Source organism: Artemia franciscana, chromosome 9 (assembly GCF_032884065.1).
Source record: "Artemia franciscana chromosome 9, ASM3288406v1, whole genome shotgun sequence".
Classification (NCBI taxonomy): domain Eukaryota; kingdom Metazoa; phylum Arthropoda; class Branchiopoda; order Anostraca; family Artemiidae; genus Artemia; species Artemia franciscana.
The window spans coordinates 43791811-43808694 of record NC_088871.1 but is presented as its reverse complement, the minus strand read 5'-3'; the positions used below and the strand labels follow the sequence as shown (position 1 = coordinate 43808694).

The 16884-nt window shown below is 33.0% G+C and overlaps 1 protein-coding gene across 1 annotated transcript in view; it reads left to right on the top strand.

Annotated features, from left to right (window-relative positions):
• The window catches only part of LOC136031452 (uncharacterized), a 104898-nt gene extending 93820 nt beyond the window's left edge, over positions 1-11078 (top strand). Inside the window, exons 19-20 of the mRNA XM_065711054.1 lie at positions 7352-7550; positions 10561-11078. Coding sequence (XP_065567126.1) covers positions 7352-7550; positions 10561-10735 — 374 coding nt within the window. The 3' untranslated portion in view covers positions 10736-11078. The remainder of the gene's footprint in view (positions 1-7351; positions 7551-10560) is intronic.
• Positions 11079-16884: the final 5806 nt, after the last annotated feature.

Here is a 16884-nt window from a genome sequence, read left to right as displayed (position 1 = left end):
ATACAGGACAAAAAAAAAATTATTTATAAAACCAATAGTGAGACCTAATCGGCATCACAAGCCCTTCAACAAACAAATTCAACAATACTAATAAAATCATACCGCTAGAGGCCAGAACACATTACTGAATTATTTATTAACACCCCACCCCCACCCTAAAAAAAATAATAAAATATAGAACTAAAATTCATACTTAGTAAAAAGGATTTCTTTTATTTCACTCTCGAAAAAAGAAATATCACTATAATTTTTTAAACTCTGATCAAGATTATTCCAACATCTAATCTTCCTATGAAGCACAGAAAACGTCGACTGGGTCGAAACTGTCAATGGGATATTAATCTCCCCAGAAGACCGAGTATGATAATTGTGGATCATGGATCTCAACTTAACTAAACTATCAAAACATGAAAGATTTTTACCCTGATGTTGCCTAAAAATTAACAAAAGTGTATAAAACTCTCGTAGTCTTGAGGCAGGTAGTAACCTTATTCGCTCGTAGACGTTCCTCACTTATTCCTGGGGCTGTAGGCCAACCAACAAACGAACAGCACTGTTTTGAAAAACTTGTATGGACCGGAAACGGAAGCAAATGTACAAAGCCAAACGCTACTACAATACAAAATATATGAATGGACAAGGGAAAAATAAAGGAGGCGTAGGGCATATGCAGGGAAAAATGCTTAAGTTTTCTCATTATACCTAAGTTACGAGACAAAATTTTACTCACAGACTCTACATGAGATTTGAATGATAATATCTCATCAATATAAACCCCCAGGTACTTAATCGATAAAGCACGCTTTAAAATCACACGATGTGTGACAATTTCATTTATCCAAGGATAAAAAACGGGGGATAGAGAAAAAATGACAAATTTTGACTTACCAAGATTAATCTTAAGCCTATTTACCCTTAATCAAGAATGTAATCTTTCCACATTATCTTTCAACGATGTCAGGAGTAATTCGTCCGTCTGTGCAGCACTGATAGCCACTGTGCCATCCGCAAATAATGATATAGTTTCCTTCTGGAGACTTTTAGTCATGTCACTAACGCTAAAAAACAAGAACAATTATGGATACAATTGGGCATATCATTAATTAACAAAAGGAAAAGAATCGGGCCAATAACAGATCCCTGTGGGACACCACAACTGACTGGGTCCAATGCAGATTTTAAGCAATTCATCTCTACAAACTTGTACCGGTTACTCAGGAAACTCTGTAGAAAATCAAGAGGTTTACCTCGGATCCCATAAACTTCACAGTTTTCCAAGAGTAGACCATGGTCAACTTTATCAAAAGCCTTCATTAGGTCTAGAATTACTGCACCAACCTTCAGTCCTTTGTCTAAAGCCATATTAATAATACTTGTCAGAAATATCAATGCATTCTCCGTCTTCCTATTCTTCCGGAATCCAGACTGATTAATATTAAAAAGATGACATTTTTAAGAAATGTGGTTAACCGAGAACTAAAACATTTTTCAATCAGACGAGAAATAACTGGCAAAACCGATATTGGGCGATAATTACCAAGATCATTTCTGTCACCACCTTTATAAACCGGTGTCACCCTTGCATACTTTAAACAATCTGGAAACTTACCTTGTCTGAAACAATCATTAATTAATGATGTTAGAATGCTAGATATAGATGGATAAATACATTTCAGAATTTTTAAACTCATCAAGTCACTACCAGACAAACTATTATTCATGGCATACATGGTATCGCTTATCTCGTCCACGGTAATCAACTTTAGATGAAATGATTCATCTAAAGGGGGCGGTAAATTGGATCCAAAAGGTGAGTCTCCCGGAAATGGGGAAATCGTATCGGCTATTTTTGAACCTACTGAAATAAAATGATTTTGACACTCATTACAAATCGTAAAATCATCTGTAGCTATGGCCTTATTTTCTATCACTTTAGATGGTAGTATATTAGGACTCTGACATATCACACCACGGATTATTTACCAGTTCTTCAATGAGTTTCATTCAGCTTCCTTAAATTTAAAGCTAAAATACATCTTTTTTCTCGGAGAAAATTATTCAAACCATTACGAAAAACACGGTATTGTTTTTTATTTTCATCCGTAGGTTCTAAAACTTGTAACTTAAACAATCTATCTCTTAAATTTATTTTCCGAAGAAAATCTTGTGTTGTCCATGGCTTCTTTCCATTATGTTTTCGCCCTTTCATATTCTTAACAACTCCCACTTCTTTAGCCTTTTCCAATAACTTACCATAAAAAAGCGTAAATTTACAATTTGCATCATGTTCCTCTCTAAGCAGGGACATCCAATCAACTTGAACTAAATTATTATTTAGTTTTACAAGGGTATTTTTATCAAAAACTACAGACCTTTTACTCAAGTCAGAATTTACTCGCTTATTAGTAAATACCTCAAAATCAGCATAAACACCAAAGTGGTCAGATTCAACATTTACAACAATTCTTGGAGATCGGTACATTTCAAAGGTACATTTTTTAAAAGGTACATTTGAAAAAATATTGTCTAGAAACTCTAGTCGGAATGTTAATCGTAGGTACTAAACCATAAGACAGGCATAGATTAAAAAGCTGAGAAGTCACCGGAGACTCGATATCTAACATGTTGATGTTGAAATCGCCAAGAATGAAACAAGGTTTAGTGCTAGATTGCACTCTAGCCAGCTGTTCATATGAATTCTCAAAGAATTCTTGAATAGAGCTAGAGGGAGACCTGTACACAGTTACTAAATATGCATCAACATCATTTAATCTAGCTTCTAGAACTAGTGTTTCGCACACCATTTCATTATATTTGCGCAGATCATCACGGATTTTCACGTGCAGATCTTCACGCACATAGGCTGCAAGACTCCTGTGCTGACGTAGCTCTTGGTTCCGTGTAAATAAAGTGTACCCCGGTATGTCTGGGAGAGCAGAGTTATGATCACCCAGCCAAGTCTCCGTTAAAACTAGAACATCGAAGAAATGAAAAGTAGCAAAATTAACTAAAAAATCAAAAGTTGTATTAAGGCCTTGGCAACTCAAATGAAAAATCCTAAAATCATGTGATCCACCATACTGACACCTAAGATCATTAAAATCATAATTAAATATATATTTAGTATCTTCAGGGGGTTCAGAAGCCGGAACAATAAAATCCAGATTTCTATTAATCCTTTCATTAAAATAATCATAAAAATTTACCCTCTGATTTTCCAAATCAACTATGCTATGAGCCCCAAGGGGAATAACAAGTTCTCTAACCACTATCTAATAAAGAACTAAATGGTCTCTGGTGTCGAATAGGGTGAATACCAGTCACAATTAAATACATGCTCTCAACTCACATAATTCGATAAAAAAAAAAAAAAAAAAAAAAAAAAAAAAAAAAAAAAAAAAAAAAAAAAAAAAAAAAAAAAAAAAAATCACCATTCTCCTTTAGCAACATCTAATCTAGCTAAATATTACGAAACAATTAATAATTTAATTATAACCAGACTAACTAATAACTAACAGACTAACTTAACTAATTAAGTTATAACCAGAAAAGAGAAAAAAAATAAAATAAACATCTATTCTTTCGAACTCACACTTCAGAAACAATATTAACACTAAATATCGCATCTAATAGCACTAAAATAAATTACCTGGAACTTGCTCAGACATGTACTTTTCCACGGGAGCGTTTACATGACGTCGAATGCACAGAAGAGGCGGTACCGACTTTTGAAACCCAGACGTCCAATTCACGGATTTGGCAGTCCATAATTTTCTTTCTAAGCGCCAGTAATTTCCGACGAGTCTCTCCAACAGAAACATTTATTTTCATTAAGTTGGAACGTTTAGGGAGATACGCTTGCAAGCATTAAAAGGGCATATAAGCAATATCGCAGGCAGCGCTGCTCTATCATAGCTAGTAATATCATTGATATTTTAAAGGGGCTAATTTGATTGGAAATTCAAAGTTCTAGCGCCCTTTTTAAGAGTCAAAAGTCATTGGAGGACAATCAGCCCTCTTCTTTAGCTTATAATTTCACCCACAATTCCAATCAAAATTGAAGATAGCCATTTTGTTCATCATAGCTGAACGGTCTTGTAACTATATCTCTAGGGCTATTGGATGGCCCCCCCCCCACAGTTATGCAATTTTCCCATTATGTTTAAAAACTAAATTTGAATAACTTATTTTGCGGAATTTTTTTTAATTAATAAGAGTAAAGAATGTTTGTAAACAAAGAAGTATTTAAATGACAGAGTTAAAAATATTAAATAACAAGAATTCTAAAATATGAAAATAATCGTACAATCGCATGTACAAAGGCGAAAATCTTACTTAACGAAAATCATTACTAATTAACAATAATTTAATCAATTTTATTAATTAACAATTAATTAACTATAATTTTCGCTATGAAATGAAGGCAAAGACATTGTAAACATTAGAACTGCTAATAAGACTTTATAAAAAATACAGCGAAAATAAGACGGAATATAAAACTAGTGAAACCGCTAAATAATACTTATGTTCTTGTTTTTTAATTTTTGCATGCGAGATTTTAATTTAATTAATCTAATATTAATTTTTGAGGTCGTGATTTTGATATTGTTTTATGATTTCAAGGACATTACATTTTTAAGTTATGCACTACTTTACTTCTACTACTACTTACAACTCACCACAGCACCAAGCCGCCTGAGGCCAACACAGCTACGCACAATCCTCCTTCATCCCAATCTATTCCAAGCCTCCCTCTTTACACCCTCCCAGGAAGTTCCTATTTACCGTAAATCTTTATTTTAGACATACTCTGACCACAGACGAGGACGACCTGTTTTCCGTTTAGCCCTAGACGGTTGGCCGAGGACAATCTCTGAAAATCTGTCATCCGCAGAACGTGTCCTAGCCATCTAAATTTTTCTCTCATTATAGCCCTAGAAAGTGGGATTGAACCACATTTTCATACAGCCTACTGTTTGAAATACGGTCAGTCAGCCGGGTACCCAGAACAATCCGTAGGCAATTTCTCTGGAAAGCGCCTGGTAAATATTCATCCGCTTTTCGGAGCGTCCATGCTTCAAAGCCATTTTTGTCCACTGTCATCACTGTAGCTTCCAATATTCTAACCTTGGTTTGCTGACTTGTTTTCCTATTCTTCCATATTTCTTTTCACTGTGAAAAAAACACACTGAGCCTTAGCTATTCTACTTTTAACATCTTCACTACTCCCAGCGTCTTTACTAATAATACTACCAAGGTAAGTGAAGCTGCCCACCTGATCAATGACAAGTTTTTTTCCTTAATGAAAGTAAGGAACAACATTAAAACTTAAAACGAACAGAAATTATTACATATATGAGGTAGCTGCCCCCTTCTCAGTACCTCACTCTTTACGCTAATGTTAGACTTTTTGTTCCAGTTATTTAAGAATGACTCCTGACACACAAGGACCATTTAATTAGAATAATAAGCTTTTTACAAATTTACAAACATTTTAGCGTAGAGAGTGAGGTACTGAGGAGGGGGCAGCTCCCTCATACACATAATAACAGCCAAAAGAAAAATCTGAGAAAATTGTGGTACAAAAAGTCCGTGGTAACGAACTGTAAGTAAGGGGCGACCAAGCTCAATAGTAACCGAAAAAAAAAGGATTTTGATACCAATAGATATACTAAAAGAATTGGCTTTTTATGATGATTTCAAATGCATGAATTTCATCAAGTTTAGTTGTACCCATCAAAGGTTACGAACCTGAAAATGTTCTCCTGATTTTCGAAAAAGAGTTAAACACTCCCTAAAAGTTAGTCATCTTAATGAAAATCACATTATCTGATTCAATTTATCAGAGAATCCTACTGTATAGGTTTCAAGCTCCTATCTACAAAAATGGAGAATTTTGTATTTTTTGTCAGAAAAAAGATCACGGATGCGTATTTATTTTTTTTCCCAGGGGTGATCGTATCAATCCAGTGGTCCTAGAATATCAGAAGAGGCCTCATTCGAACGGAAATTAAAAAGTTATAATGTCATTCTTAAGTGACCAAGAAAATTGGAGGGCAACTAGGCCACTTCCCCCGCCATTTTTTTCCAAATTCGTCCGATCAAAACTTTGAAATAGCCATTTTGTTCATCACAGTTGAAAGGCCCAGTAACTGTGCCTTTGGGTTTAACATGACCCCCCCCCCCCCTCCAAAGCCCTAGGGGAAATTTCTTTCAGTTTTAAGATTTTCTCATTGTTTACGCATAGTATTTGTTATTGGGATGCATGCTTACATTTTTGGGTAGGGGGAGGGGAATTTTCTGCTTGGGGTTTTCCATGAGGGAATTTTTTATGGGGAGGGAAGTTCCCAGGGAGTGAACTTGTCAGGGGAAATTATACACTGCGGGAATTAGCCAGAATTCTTATTCAAAATTCTTTTCGTATATCTTGCTTTCTCTTTTCCGTCTCAATTTTACGCACGGAGGGGTTAAGAGTGATTGTCCGGGGTAAATTTTCACGGGGTTTGAATTGTGTAGAGGGTATTTCCATTGTGAGGGGGTTTCTCCGTGGAGGTGGGGTGTGATTTCTTGGCATTATTTAGAAAAGGATCAGAAATCAAATAAAAAAAAAAAGTTTTTTCTACTGAAAGTAAGGAGCGACATTAAAACTTAAAATGAACAGAAATTATTCCGTATATAAAAAGAGCTGTCCCCTCCTCAATGCCTCGCTCTTTACGCCAAAGCTAGGATCTTTCACAATGCTCTATCTTTCAAAATAATAAAAAAACTTTAGCGTAAAGAGTGAGGCGTTGAGGAGGGGATAGCCCCTTTCGTATATGGAATAATTTCTGTTCGTTTTAAGTTTTAATTTTGCTCCTCACTTTCAGTAGAAAAACCTTTTTTTTTTTTTTTAATTTAGTGAAGACAAAAAATAGTCACCGTAATACCAATGAATAAGCCTTGTATTTTTTTTCTGTTATCTGAGAACTCAGATAACATCTCAGATAAGCTTCAATAATTATTTTTTATATGTTTTTACCACCATGGGAATTACATGCTCAATTAAGTTAAAAATCAATTTGTTCCTGTAACCAGAGAAGTAACCTTCCCAGATGGGCTTAAAAATTGATTTTTTTTTGTCCGAACAGAGAAAATATAATCAGATAATTTTAAAAGTAATTTTTTCCAGCCACTGGAAAAGTAACGCTCTCAGTTAAGTTTTTTTGCCCCCATAAATGTAACATGATGGCAATTGGATGAACAAGAACATGATTTTATTTTTCACATGGTGTATTTATCTTAAACATTAATATTTTGATGGGTTTTCTTGTCTTTTCTCTTTTTCTGGCCCTAAAATTTTTATCCATTGTAGGAGTGCATAGCCTGGAAAGCCACAACCTTGGCCAACTTCTCTGGATCACATCTATAGGCGAGTCAGTTGCTTCGTTGAGTTTATCACCATCTAGTAGATATCTTCTGGTTGGGATCCCTGGATCCCGCCTATGGAATACAGAAAGTAACAGTCGACAGACAATGGCCAAAGTTTTTCGACTAGATCCTGATGCCAAAGTGTAAGTGATGAAAACATTGTAATGTATATATATATATATATATATATATATATATATATATATATATATATATATATATATATATATATATATATATATATATATATATATATATATATAATTAATTAATTAATTTATTATAACAAATTATAATTAGTTATAATTATATTTAAAAATAGTTATAATGCAGATTATAATAGATAAATGTAAAATAATATAATAAAAATTAATAAATTAATAAATAATATAATACAAATAAATAAATGAATATATAATATAATATATTAATATATAATTATGTATAATATATAATGTAAATGGATCTACGTAATTTAATGTATTTTATTGATATGTGTATTTTAATGTATTTATTAATAAGTGATTAAATATTTCGGTTGAATAAGAGAGTGAGGAAAACAATACATATCTTCTTAAAATTGGTCCTAAAATCCCTCCTTCTTAGAAGATTAAAAGAAAAAGTGGTGAAAGGGGTTTCTGTTGTTAAATTTAAATCATAAGCTGTTTAACTGCAATAATATCTTTAAAACAGTGGTTTCAAATTCAATCTTTAGAAGGGCCAATTTAAAAATACTCTGTGGACATAACGTATGCTTTGAGTAATAGAGCTATTTACTTAAGACTAATGCATTTACTGAATTTAGAAGAAATGAAGGTTGTATATGTTAGTAGGTTGAACAAAGTTAGTTTGAAGTTTCGACTATCGTACTAGTGTTCTACATCTAGGTACGGTTATATGCCGAAACGCTTTTTTCGCCTTTAATTAAATAACTTCCAAAATAAACATTCAAATTTTTAGCTTGAAATCTGATGGAAACGGAAGTTATGCTTGAATTTTTTTTTTTTTTTTTTTTTTTTTTTACGGATTTACAATTTTTATTAATTAAATGCTTTATTTATTAAAATTTTTTTAATTTCTTTATTAATTTATTCATTATTTAGCGATGTAAGATAAGGTTTGAGAGATTTAATAAGTTTATTAACAAAAACTACAGTTATATCACCTTTCACATACCATTAGTAAGACTCGTTGGGCTGTACATGACAGTTATTTTCATCCTCATAATCTACTACTAATTTATATTCATAATTAATTTAGAAAAATGAAATAAACAATTGAAATACAAATAAGAAAGATGATTACAATTTTTTAATCTAAATCATTAACAACTTCATAGAAGGTAACGTTTCAACCTGTTCTTGAACTGTCTAAACTATTCTGTTAGCCTTTTACCTATGGCCATATCCAGGGGGAGGGGGTACTGGGTTTTAACCCCTCCCCAAATTTTGGTCCGACTTAAAAACATGTTAAAAAATGCATATAAACGTATTTTTATGTGTTTTTAATGGTTTTTGTATTTAAAATATCTATAATAAATATCTAAACTTAAATCTTTAACACTAAAAACTTGATAACACTTAAAGTACCAACTATTCTAAAAGTCATAAAATCGTCTTAGAAACGTTAATTGATAGACAGCTAAACCTCGTAAAACTTACCAATTCGTCTAGGGCTTTATTAGTTTTTTTAATCTAAAGTTTAACAACGTGTTGGACGGGGGTGGATCCTGGGGGACCGGGGGGACCTTTGGACTCGCTCAGGTTACGAACTCAGGTTCGTAATTTTTGACGGGTAACATTAAACATAATGAATTAATATATTTGGAATCAGCATAAAAAGCAAATTCTTTTGATATATCAGTTATTATACAAATTATGTTTTTGAGAGTTTCGGTTACTATTAGAGCGAGTCTCTTTTTACCTACAGTTTATTACCACGAACTGCTTGATTAGTCTGATTTTGGTATTTTTCATAGTCAGTTTGGTCTTTAAATATTTGATACTAAAATTCCATATTATACACTATAAATTTTTAGCAACAAACTACTTGATTCTAGCTTTGGAAATAGCATATTGAAAATTTGTTTTCTTTTTGTATTTAACAAAAAAATATTGTCACCAGTACGCATGTGCCATACGAATTTGGTGAATCCTATAGAAATTCAAAAGTTTAAAACTTTTCACTTTTTTTAAAATATTCAAAATCTCTATTAAAATTATAGCTATCAGAAAGCAAAAATTCGCATTAGAAGATTTTTTGAAAAGAAAATTTGCCATATCTACTTGTTATTTAATGCCACATCTACATTATATTTAATTAATTCATAGATTTCAACTTAATAATTGTTGCATATTGCAGTGAACCTCACATGTACAATTGCGCACTGATGTTTTTCGATTGGCTGGAACATACATGTAATTTCTGTTCAGTTAATATTTGCCTTCGCTGTTCTTAGTAATTTTTGGTCTTTTTTTTGTTTATTTCTTTATTCAGAATAATGCCTGTTCATCATAACGTTAACATGCGGTGTTTGCTTTCCATGGAAAGAAAATGTTCCGAAGTTAACTTAACATTGTTTTCTCAATTAAATTTTTGCCTGCTTATTTTTAGTTATTTGATTATCTACCTTTTTGATACACGAAACTTTTCTTTCTTCCTGTCTTTATTTCTGTCAGGCTTATGGACTTCTTATGTTACCTTACACCTCATTTTGCGATTTCACGGGAATGGGCTTTTCCTGCATTTACAATGAATCTTCACTTTACAACAGAACTGGCTAAATTAAGGCTTTATTATGGCTTTTATGGCATTTAATTCATTTTTTTTTATCATATTATGGCCAATTGTTATTATGGCTAATTATTCTGCTCGGAGTTGAGGCTTTTGAAAGAAAAAGAATCGACAAACATGCATGATAAAAAAATAAAAACCCGTCGCAAGCTTTTAATATACAAATCTTTTACAGATTGTTAGATCCCAGATCGCCTTATATTATGGCTAATATCGGCTAATTATTATTATTGTTATTATACTAATTATAATTATTTTGGCTTTAATTATGGCCTTGTAATTCATTTTTTTTTTAATCATAAAGAGACTCCTTCTCCTTTTCATGGTTCGTTTGGGTTTCAAAATCATGTTTTTTTTCAGCGAGGAAAAGGATGGCAAGTCAGAAATCAGGTCTCTTGAGCTTGTGCGAACGATAGTCAGGGATCCGGAAAATTCAGGTGGACAATGGACCTTGAACAGCATTCAATGGAGCCCACATGCATCAACTGGTTGGATAGTATGCACTAATAGAGGTCACGTAAAAGTGATTTCCTAGAAAAAATTGTGTTAATTTTTTTGTCCATCTTTAAGAGTGTTTTCTAAGCTACAGGTATTTAACAATCAAATTCATCGTCCTCGGATCAGCAGCAAAGCTTAGATTTAGCATTTTCTATCAAGATCTATTTTATTTGCTTCTAACCTTGTTTCATTTTCTTTTTACTCTTTTTGTTTAGTGGTATTCTCACAGTTTTTGTGTGTGTTAAACCTTAAACCATAGGGAGATGGTTTTTAAACTTTACCTGCCTCTCCCCTCCCCCACATCCACCTCATTCATTAAAAAAGTTTGTTTCATAAGTGGATCTACATTGAACATGATATTATTTAATAGGGTACTAAAAGAAACTTAATCTACTAGACCTCCCGTTTTCCCTAGTGTTAGGTTTTCTTATACTTATCCCTCCTCCATTTTGAGAACATAAAAAAAAAATATAAGCTAAATATTGTTTTCCAGTCGGTTTTCTTAGCAAATTTGTAAGCTCCGCTTCCGCTTCGAGCTATTGTGCTCGAAATAACGACTCTTGGTTATCAAATGTATCAGTCATATTTTACTAATCTTGGGTAAGGCATTTTTAATTCAAAAAGTTCGCAAATAGCGACACCAAAATAAGTGCTCGGTGTGCTGCTATTCGCTTTTCACCCTTTTTGATCACTAGATTTCAGATTTAATCACTTATGGCCTTCCTCCATTTTGGGAACCTAAGGAAATTAATTTATAACCTAAATATTGTTTTTCAGTTAGCCTTTTGAGCAAATTTTTCAGCTCCGCTTGGGCGACGAGCTGTTTTACTTGAAATAACCTCCTGGATATCAAAATGTGTTATGCATATTTTACTAATATCCGATAAAGCACATAAAATTCCACATTTATAAATTCAAGAGTTCGTAGATAACGAGACAAAAATAATTAGTTACAAGTAAAAAATGGTGTATTTTTTAATTTTTTTATAATGCACTTTGCAGTGCCCTAGCTATTATGAGCGCCCAGTATGCCGCTATTCACTTTTTACCCTAAAAATTCCCTAGATTTTATGTATATGTTGAGCCTTTTCTGAAAACATTTCAAGGATGGCTTCGATATTATAACATCCTCATTGAGCTTATTCCAGATAGATCTTCAGCACCTAACTGGGCTGCTTTCATGTACTCTTGCCTAGGCATTTCCTCCGTTATATCATACAGATCGGTCTCCTACGTTGCCTTTTGGTTTCTTCTCTCAGAGCAAAACTTGAGTTTCCTCTCATATCAGTTTCCTATGCTCGTTTGCAATTATTTCACGAGATTTTTGTTTTTGAAAAATATGAATTGTAATAGCTGAAAAATAGTGACCTCCCACGTGCTGCTAAGAAATGATTTAAAGCTAATACAAAAATTGATTAACTGAGAAAACAAATAACCAAGGGCAATTAAATATGAAGCGTATTGGACATATCGGCTGTGGTAGACACTTTTACTCAAGCGAGGACGTGTGTAGACGAAAGTAGTGTCGAGAAGTGGGAGAATTCCAGGTTTGCTCAAAGCTCGATCTGGAATCTAAGAGGGGTAGGTGCCTTATGACTGCACAATCTGTAAAATGTTTGTATTTTAAAAGCTCGCGACGGTGCTTTTTTGATCATGCATGTTTATCGATTCTTTTTCTTTCAAAAGCCTCAGCTCCGAGCAGAGGTCCTAAATTTCGTTAATCGAAATATGTGATATTCATTATGTACTCAGCGAAATTTTCATCAAGTCAATGTCGAAATCATTACGTTTACGAAAGTGTTATCTAGAAGTCAAAGGAATCCTACAATCAGGGATAGGCATAAGGGAGAGGGCTTAGGGGTCCTCAACCTGTGAAAAATTCTTGTTTCGAAGTGGCTTGTCAGCACTCCTTGATCATGTATGTTTTTCGATTCTCTTTCTTTTGAAAGCCTCAGCTCTGAGCAGAGGTCTTACATGTTATTAGTCAAAATATGTGATATTCCTTACGTACTTTCTTCATCAAGTGAATGTTGGCAGAAAGGTGGTAGGTACACGGCTGATTTTGACCATCAGGCTAGAAAAATAAATTTCATAACTTTAAAATATTTGCTCAATTATATTTGAATAAAGAAAATATATTTCAATACATTCAGTATCGAATAGTCAAATTGAAGCCAGAAGAATGCTTCAATCTTCAAAGACCGTAATTTCTTTTTTCGTTTCGGGTTGTTTATCTTTCTGCCCTAATTTTACCAACAATGGTGAATACTTCATCAAGTGAATGTTGAAAGCATTCTATTTACAAAAGTATTGTCTTGAAGTCAAAGAAATTGTAAATCCGGAACAAGCATAGGGACTTAGGGGTCCTCGACTTGTAAAGCATGTGTATTCCAATTTGGCTTGTCGGAACTCCTCTTGATTAAACATGTTTATCGATTCTTTATCTTCAAAATCCTCAACTCCGGGCAAAGGTTCCAGCTTCTGTTAGTTGGATATAGAAATGCCGTTTTCTTCAACTTATTGGCAAAGTTACTCAAGTCAACTTTATTAATATCAAATAATCAATACATGTATCTCTTTTAACACCCCCACAAAAGACCCCATCTATGCTTCTGTTTCATAAGATGCAAGCCGTGTCAGAAAGAAATAAAATAGTATTTAAAACTTTGCTTATATTAGTTGCATCCTTAATGCATCCGAGTTGAAAAAAAAATCTCTGTGGGCCTAAATACGAAACCTACGGTATTATTTTAAATTTTGTTTTAACCTAGGTAAACAAGCAAAAAAAGTAAAAAAATATATAGAATTCAGAACTGTGGGAGGGAAGATACTCATTAATATCCACTAGATGATATACCCTTTCAATTGAAGCTGTTCATTAAGTATTGTCCTTAATTATCCTTTTTTTACCATTTGTCAGATCAATTTTGAAATTATCCAGAAGATATTGTTGATTCTATTTCTGTTGTACGAGTATTGCCTCTATTATTTGTTACTATATCTTTTATGTTTTGATTACCATATTACATTGCAATGCAACCCGACCTTCTAAAATCAAAACATCTCGTGCAAAAACGAGTTTATAATTAAATGTAAAATATCGTAATCGTCCTCTTGTACCAATTGATGATGTCTACAGAATCCCTATATATATACTTTTGTTTTTATTTGTGTTTAAATTCAGTGTTTGTTATTAGCTACAATTGAGTGTTATTAGTATGCAACCTTGAAAATTTAAACTGTAGAACACATGTTCAAACATGTGTTTTGCAGGGAATTTGATTTTGTGCGGCAGAATGTCGTAGGTATCAGCCTCGTGACCCTCATCAAGACTGCCCTGAAAAATTTTCCTCCAGTAGAATAATTGGGGAAAGGTTATTGTTGAGTATATTTTTTTTTTTTTTAAGTTCAAAAATCTAAGTTTTTTGTCGTTCGTCTAGAAAAGGTAATCTTTTTTGTAAACACTGGATTTTTAGATATTGGATGAGTCAGAATAAAATTTCTCTCCCTTACTTCCTTTTGGAAGCCATCTTGATAAATATTCCATTTTAATTTCAAGATATTAAATTTCAAGGATACGACCTTGATCTTATTTCGATATCAAACTATTTAGGCTTTCTTGTTTTTATCCAAAATGCGTCATATCATTTTATTCTTCTTGCAGAAATAACTATGAAACGAAGCTCTTGATATCAGAATATTTTTTTTGCTTCTTAAATGGCTAAAAAACCTACCTTGTTTAAACAATTAGTTTAATTTGTTTAAAAAACTTGTTTAAACAACAGTTCAAAAATTTGGAACACAATTTTCAGTTTTTCACTCTCTGCTTAAGTTTGGGTAATTAAGTTTAGCCCTTTGAACCTTTGATCGTTTAAACCTTTTTAAGTTTTGAACCTTTTTAAGTTTAGCCTTAAGTTATACCCCTTTGAACTCTTGATCGTTTAAAACAAATTTTAATTTTTAAAACATATTAATAATCACTTAAAATAAATTGCAAATTTTAATTTACAATTTAAATATGAAGTGCTCAGAAATTCTGGAAAATTTATCACTTCTGAGGGGGGGGGAGTCAAGACCCCCTACGTACGAATAACCCATGGCTACAAGTATAACCAGTCATTAAAGAAAGAGCAATGAGTAACAATTTTTGAGAAGTAGAATGGGGTTACCTTTTTAAATGGCTCACAGGCAAACACATATTCTATTATTATTTTTGATTTTGTGAGCGATTATTTCAAATAACATTATTGAGAAACAGAGATTTTACTTATAGAATTCTGCGGCTCAAAATCTTTTCGCTTTTTACTGATTTAATATTTGACACAGAGACAAAAGGTAAATATAGCAACGGGTAAAGGGGTAGGGTTATTTGACTTCTCTTTCTGACGCTGGAGGAATAATGGGATTGGCTAAAAAGAATTTTACGATTGACATCACAAAAATAAGCCAATAGAATCAAAGAACACTATTTAACACCGAAGTACTTGGAGGTCATGACCCTGTTTTGTGAGTCTGCCTGTAATAATTATAATGATCATAATAAAACGGAAACATTGGACGATAAACTTAGTTTTCTCTTTACTGATATTTCTCTTTCTCTCAAAATTTTAGTCTGAAATTGCTATTAACTACGGGGGTATGTACACTTTAAAGCTCAAGAATACCATCCTTTTCTGCGGAATTAATCTAGAAGGGGTAAAATTTAATGATGGATAAATCTGCTGGGAAATTTTATTTTTCGTGAAAGGCTGATTCAAAGTAAGTACTCATTTTTTTTAGGGCCAATACGGAGCTGAGAAACTCTTAAAATTATTGTGTAAACCCAGGGTAGAGGAAATGAAAAATTAAATTGGTGAGAAAAGAAATAAGTATAAAATATGTAAACTGCAGTGATCATACATAATAAGGGTTTAAATAAAATAAAATGAAAATATATAAACAACCGCAAAAGCTTTACTTAAGACAGTGAACAAGTATTCACTAACGAATACCCAAAAATGTTTTGACTTCATAGTCAAAAGCCTTTTTTCCGCAGAAAAAAGGAAAAACTAGATTCAAAGCTAAAACATTCAAGAAATAACATATGGACACAGATTATTGATCACAGATTTCTCACTTCAATATTGTTTCAAACCTCAAAAGCTACCCGATCGGATGATTTGGTTTCCTAAAGCTTGACGATATCCAATTACATTGAGCGGGCGGAGCGTTATCCAAGTGCAGTCGGAGCGTTGGCCAATGCATCGCATTGCAGCAGCGGTCTAGTTTTATTAGATAGCCTATGTAATTGAGGAAAACGTTGGCCCATGTGTTTCGCTAGGAGGGAAATGTCTGCTGAAACCTAATAGATAATCCATGGTATGGAGATTAAAAAAGGCTACAAAATAAAGGGGGAAAAAGTGAAAAAAATAAAACAGACTGAAAAATTATATATACTGTTTTGTAAAAGTTCTGAAACAACCCCGGTTTGATGACGAAATCGTATACCTTGAAACTGGGGTTTAACAAAGTCTTGCCTTGGGCGAATCAGAGTGGGAATAAACAGGCTAGTTAGGTAATACAAATTTAACAAGGCAGTGGAAAATGGAAATTGACTAACAAGTTTTCAACTGTAAATAGCGATCAGTTCACCACTACCTCTACAGGTCGTTATTTAATGATTTAATGCTTCTGAGATTATTGCCAAAAAACTGTTTGCTAAGCTTTTACCAAAGGAGGGATTAACAGGTCAATGGACGTTCATTTACCCTTTTATGCTCCTGATCTAAATTGCCCTGCTGATTTTCCCTTTGAGAACAGCTTAGCAAATGGATTTTTGGCAATTGCCTCAGAAATGTGAAAGCGTTAGATACACTTCCATGCAGGTAGACTTTATGTAACAAACATGGGAATTTAACAAATATTTTTATGCAGGTATATTTTATGTAACAGATATATGGGAAGTAATTCTGACATCTAAAGCTTAAATATTGTTTTTTTTAGTGTTGATTTGAGTTTTTTTGTTGGTTTGAGTTTTTTGGTTGTTGATTTGAGTGTTTAGATCTTAAGCTAATTTAATTTTATTTCTGGCTGAAACTTGCTCGTGAAGTTGATCAAAACTGGTTAAGAGTATTTATGATTTAACGGAGGTATCACTATTGACCATAGGATGTAGGTTTTACAGCTTAAAATACCAAGGACAGTGAC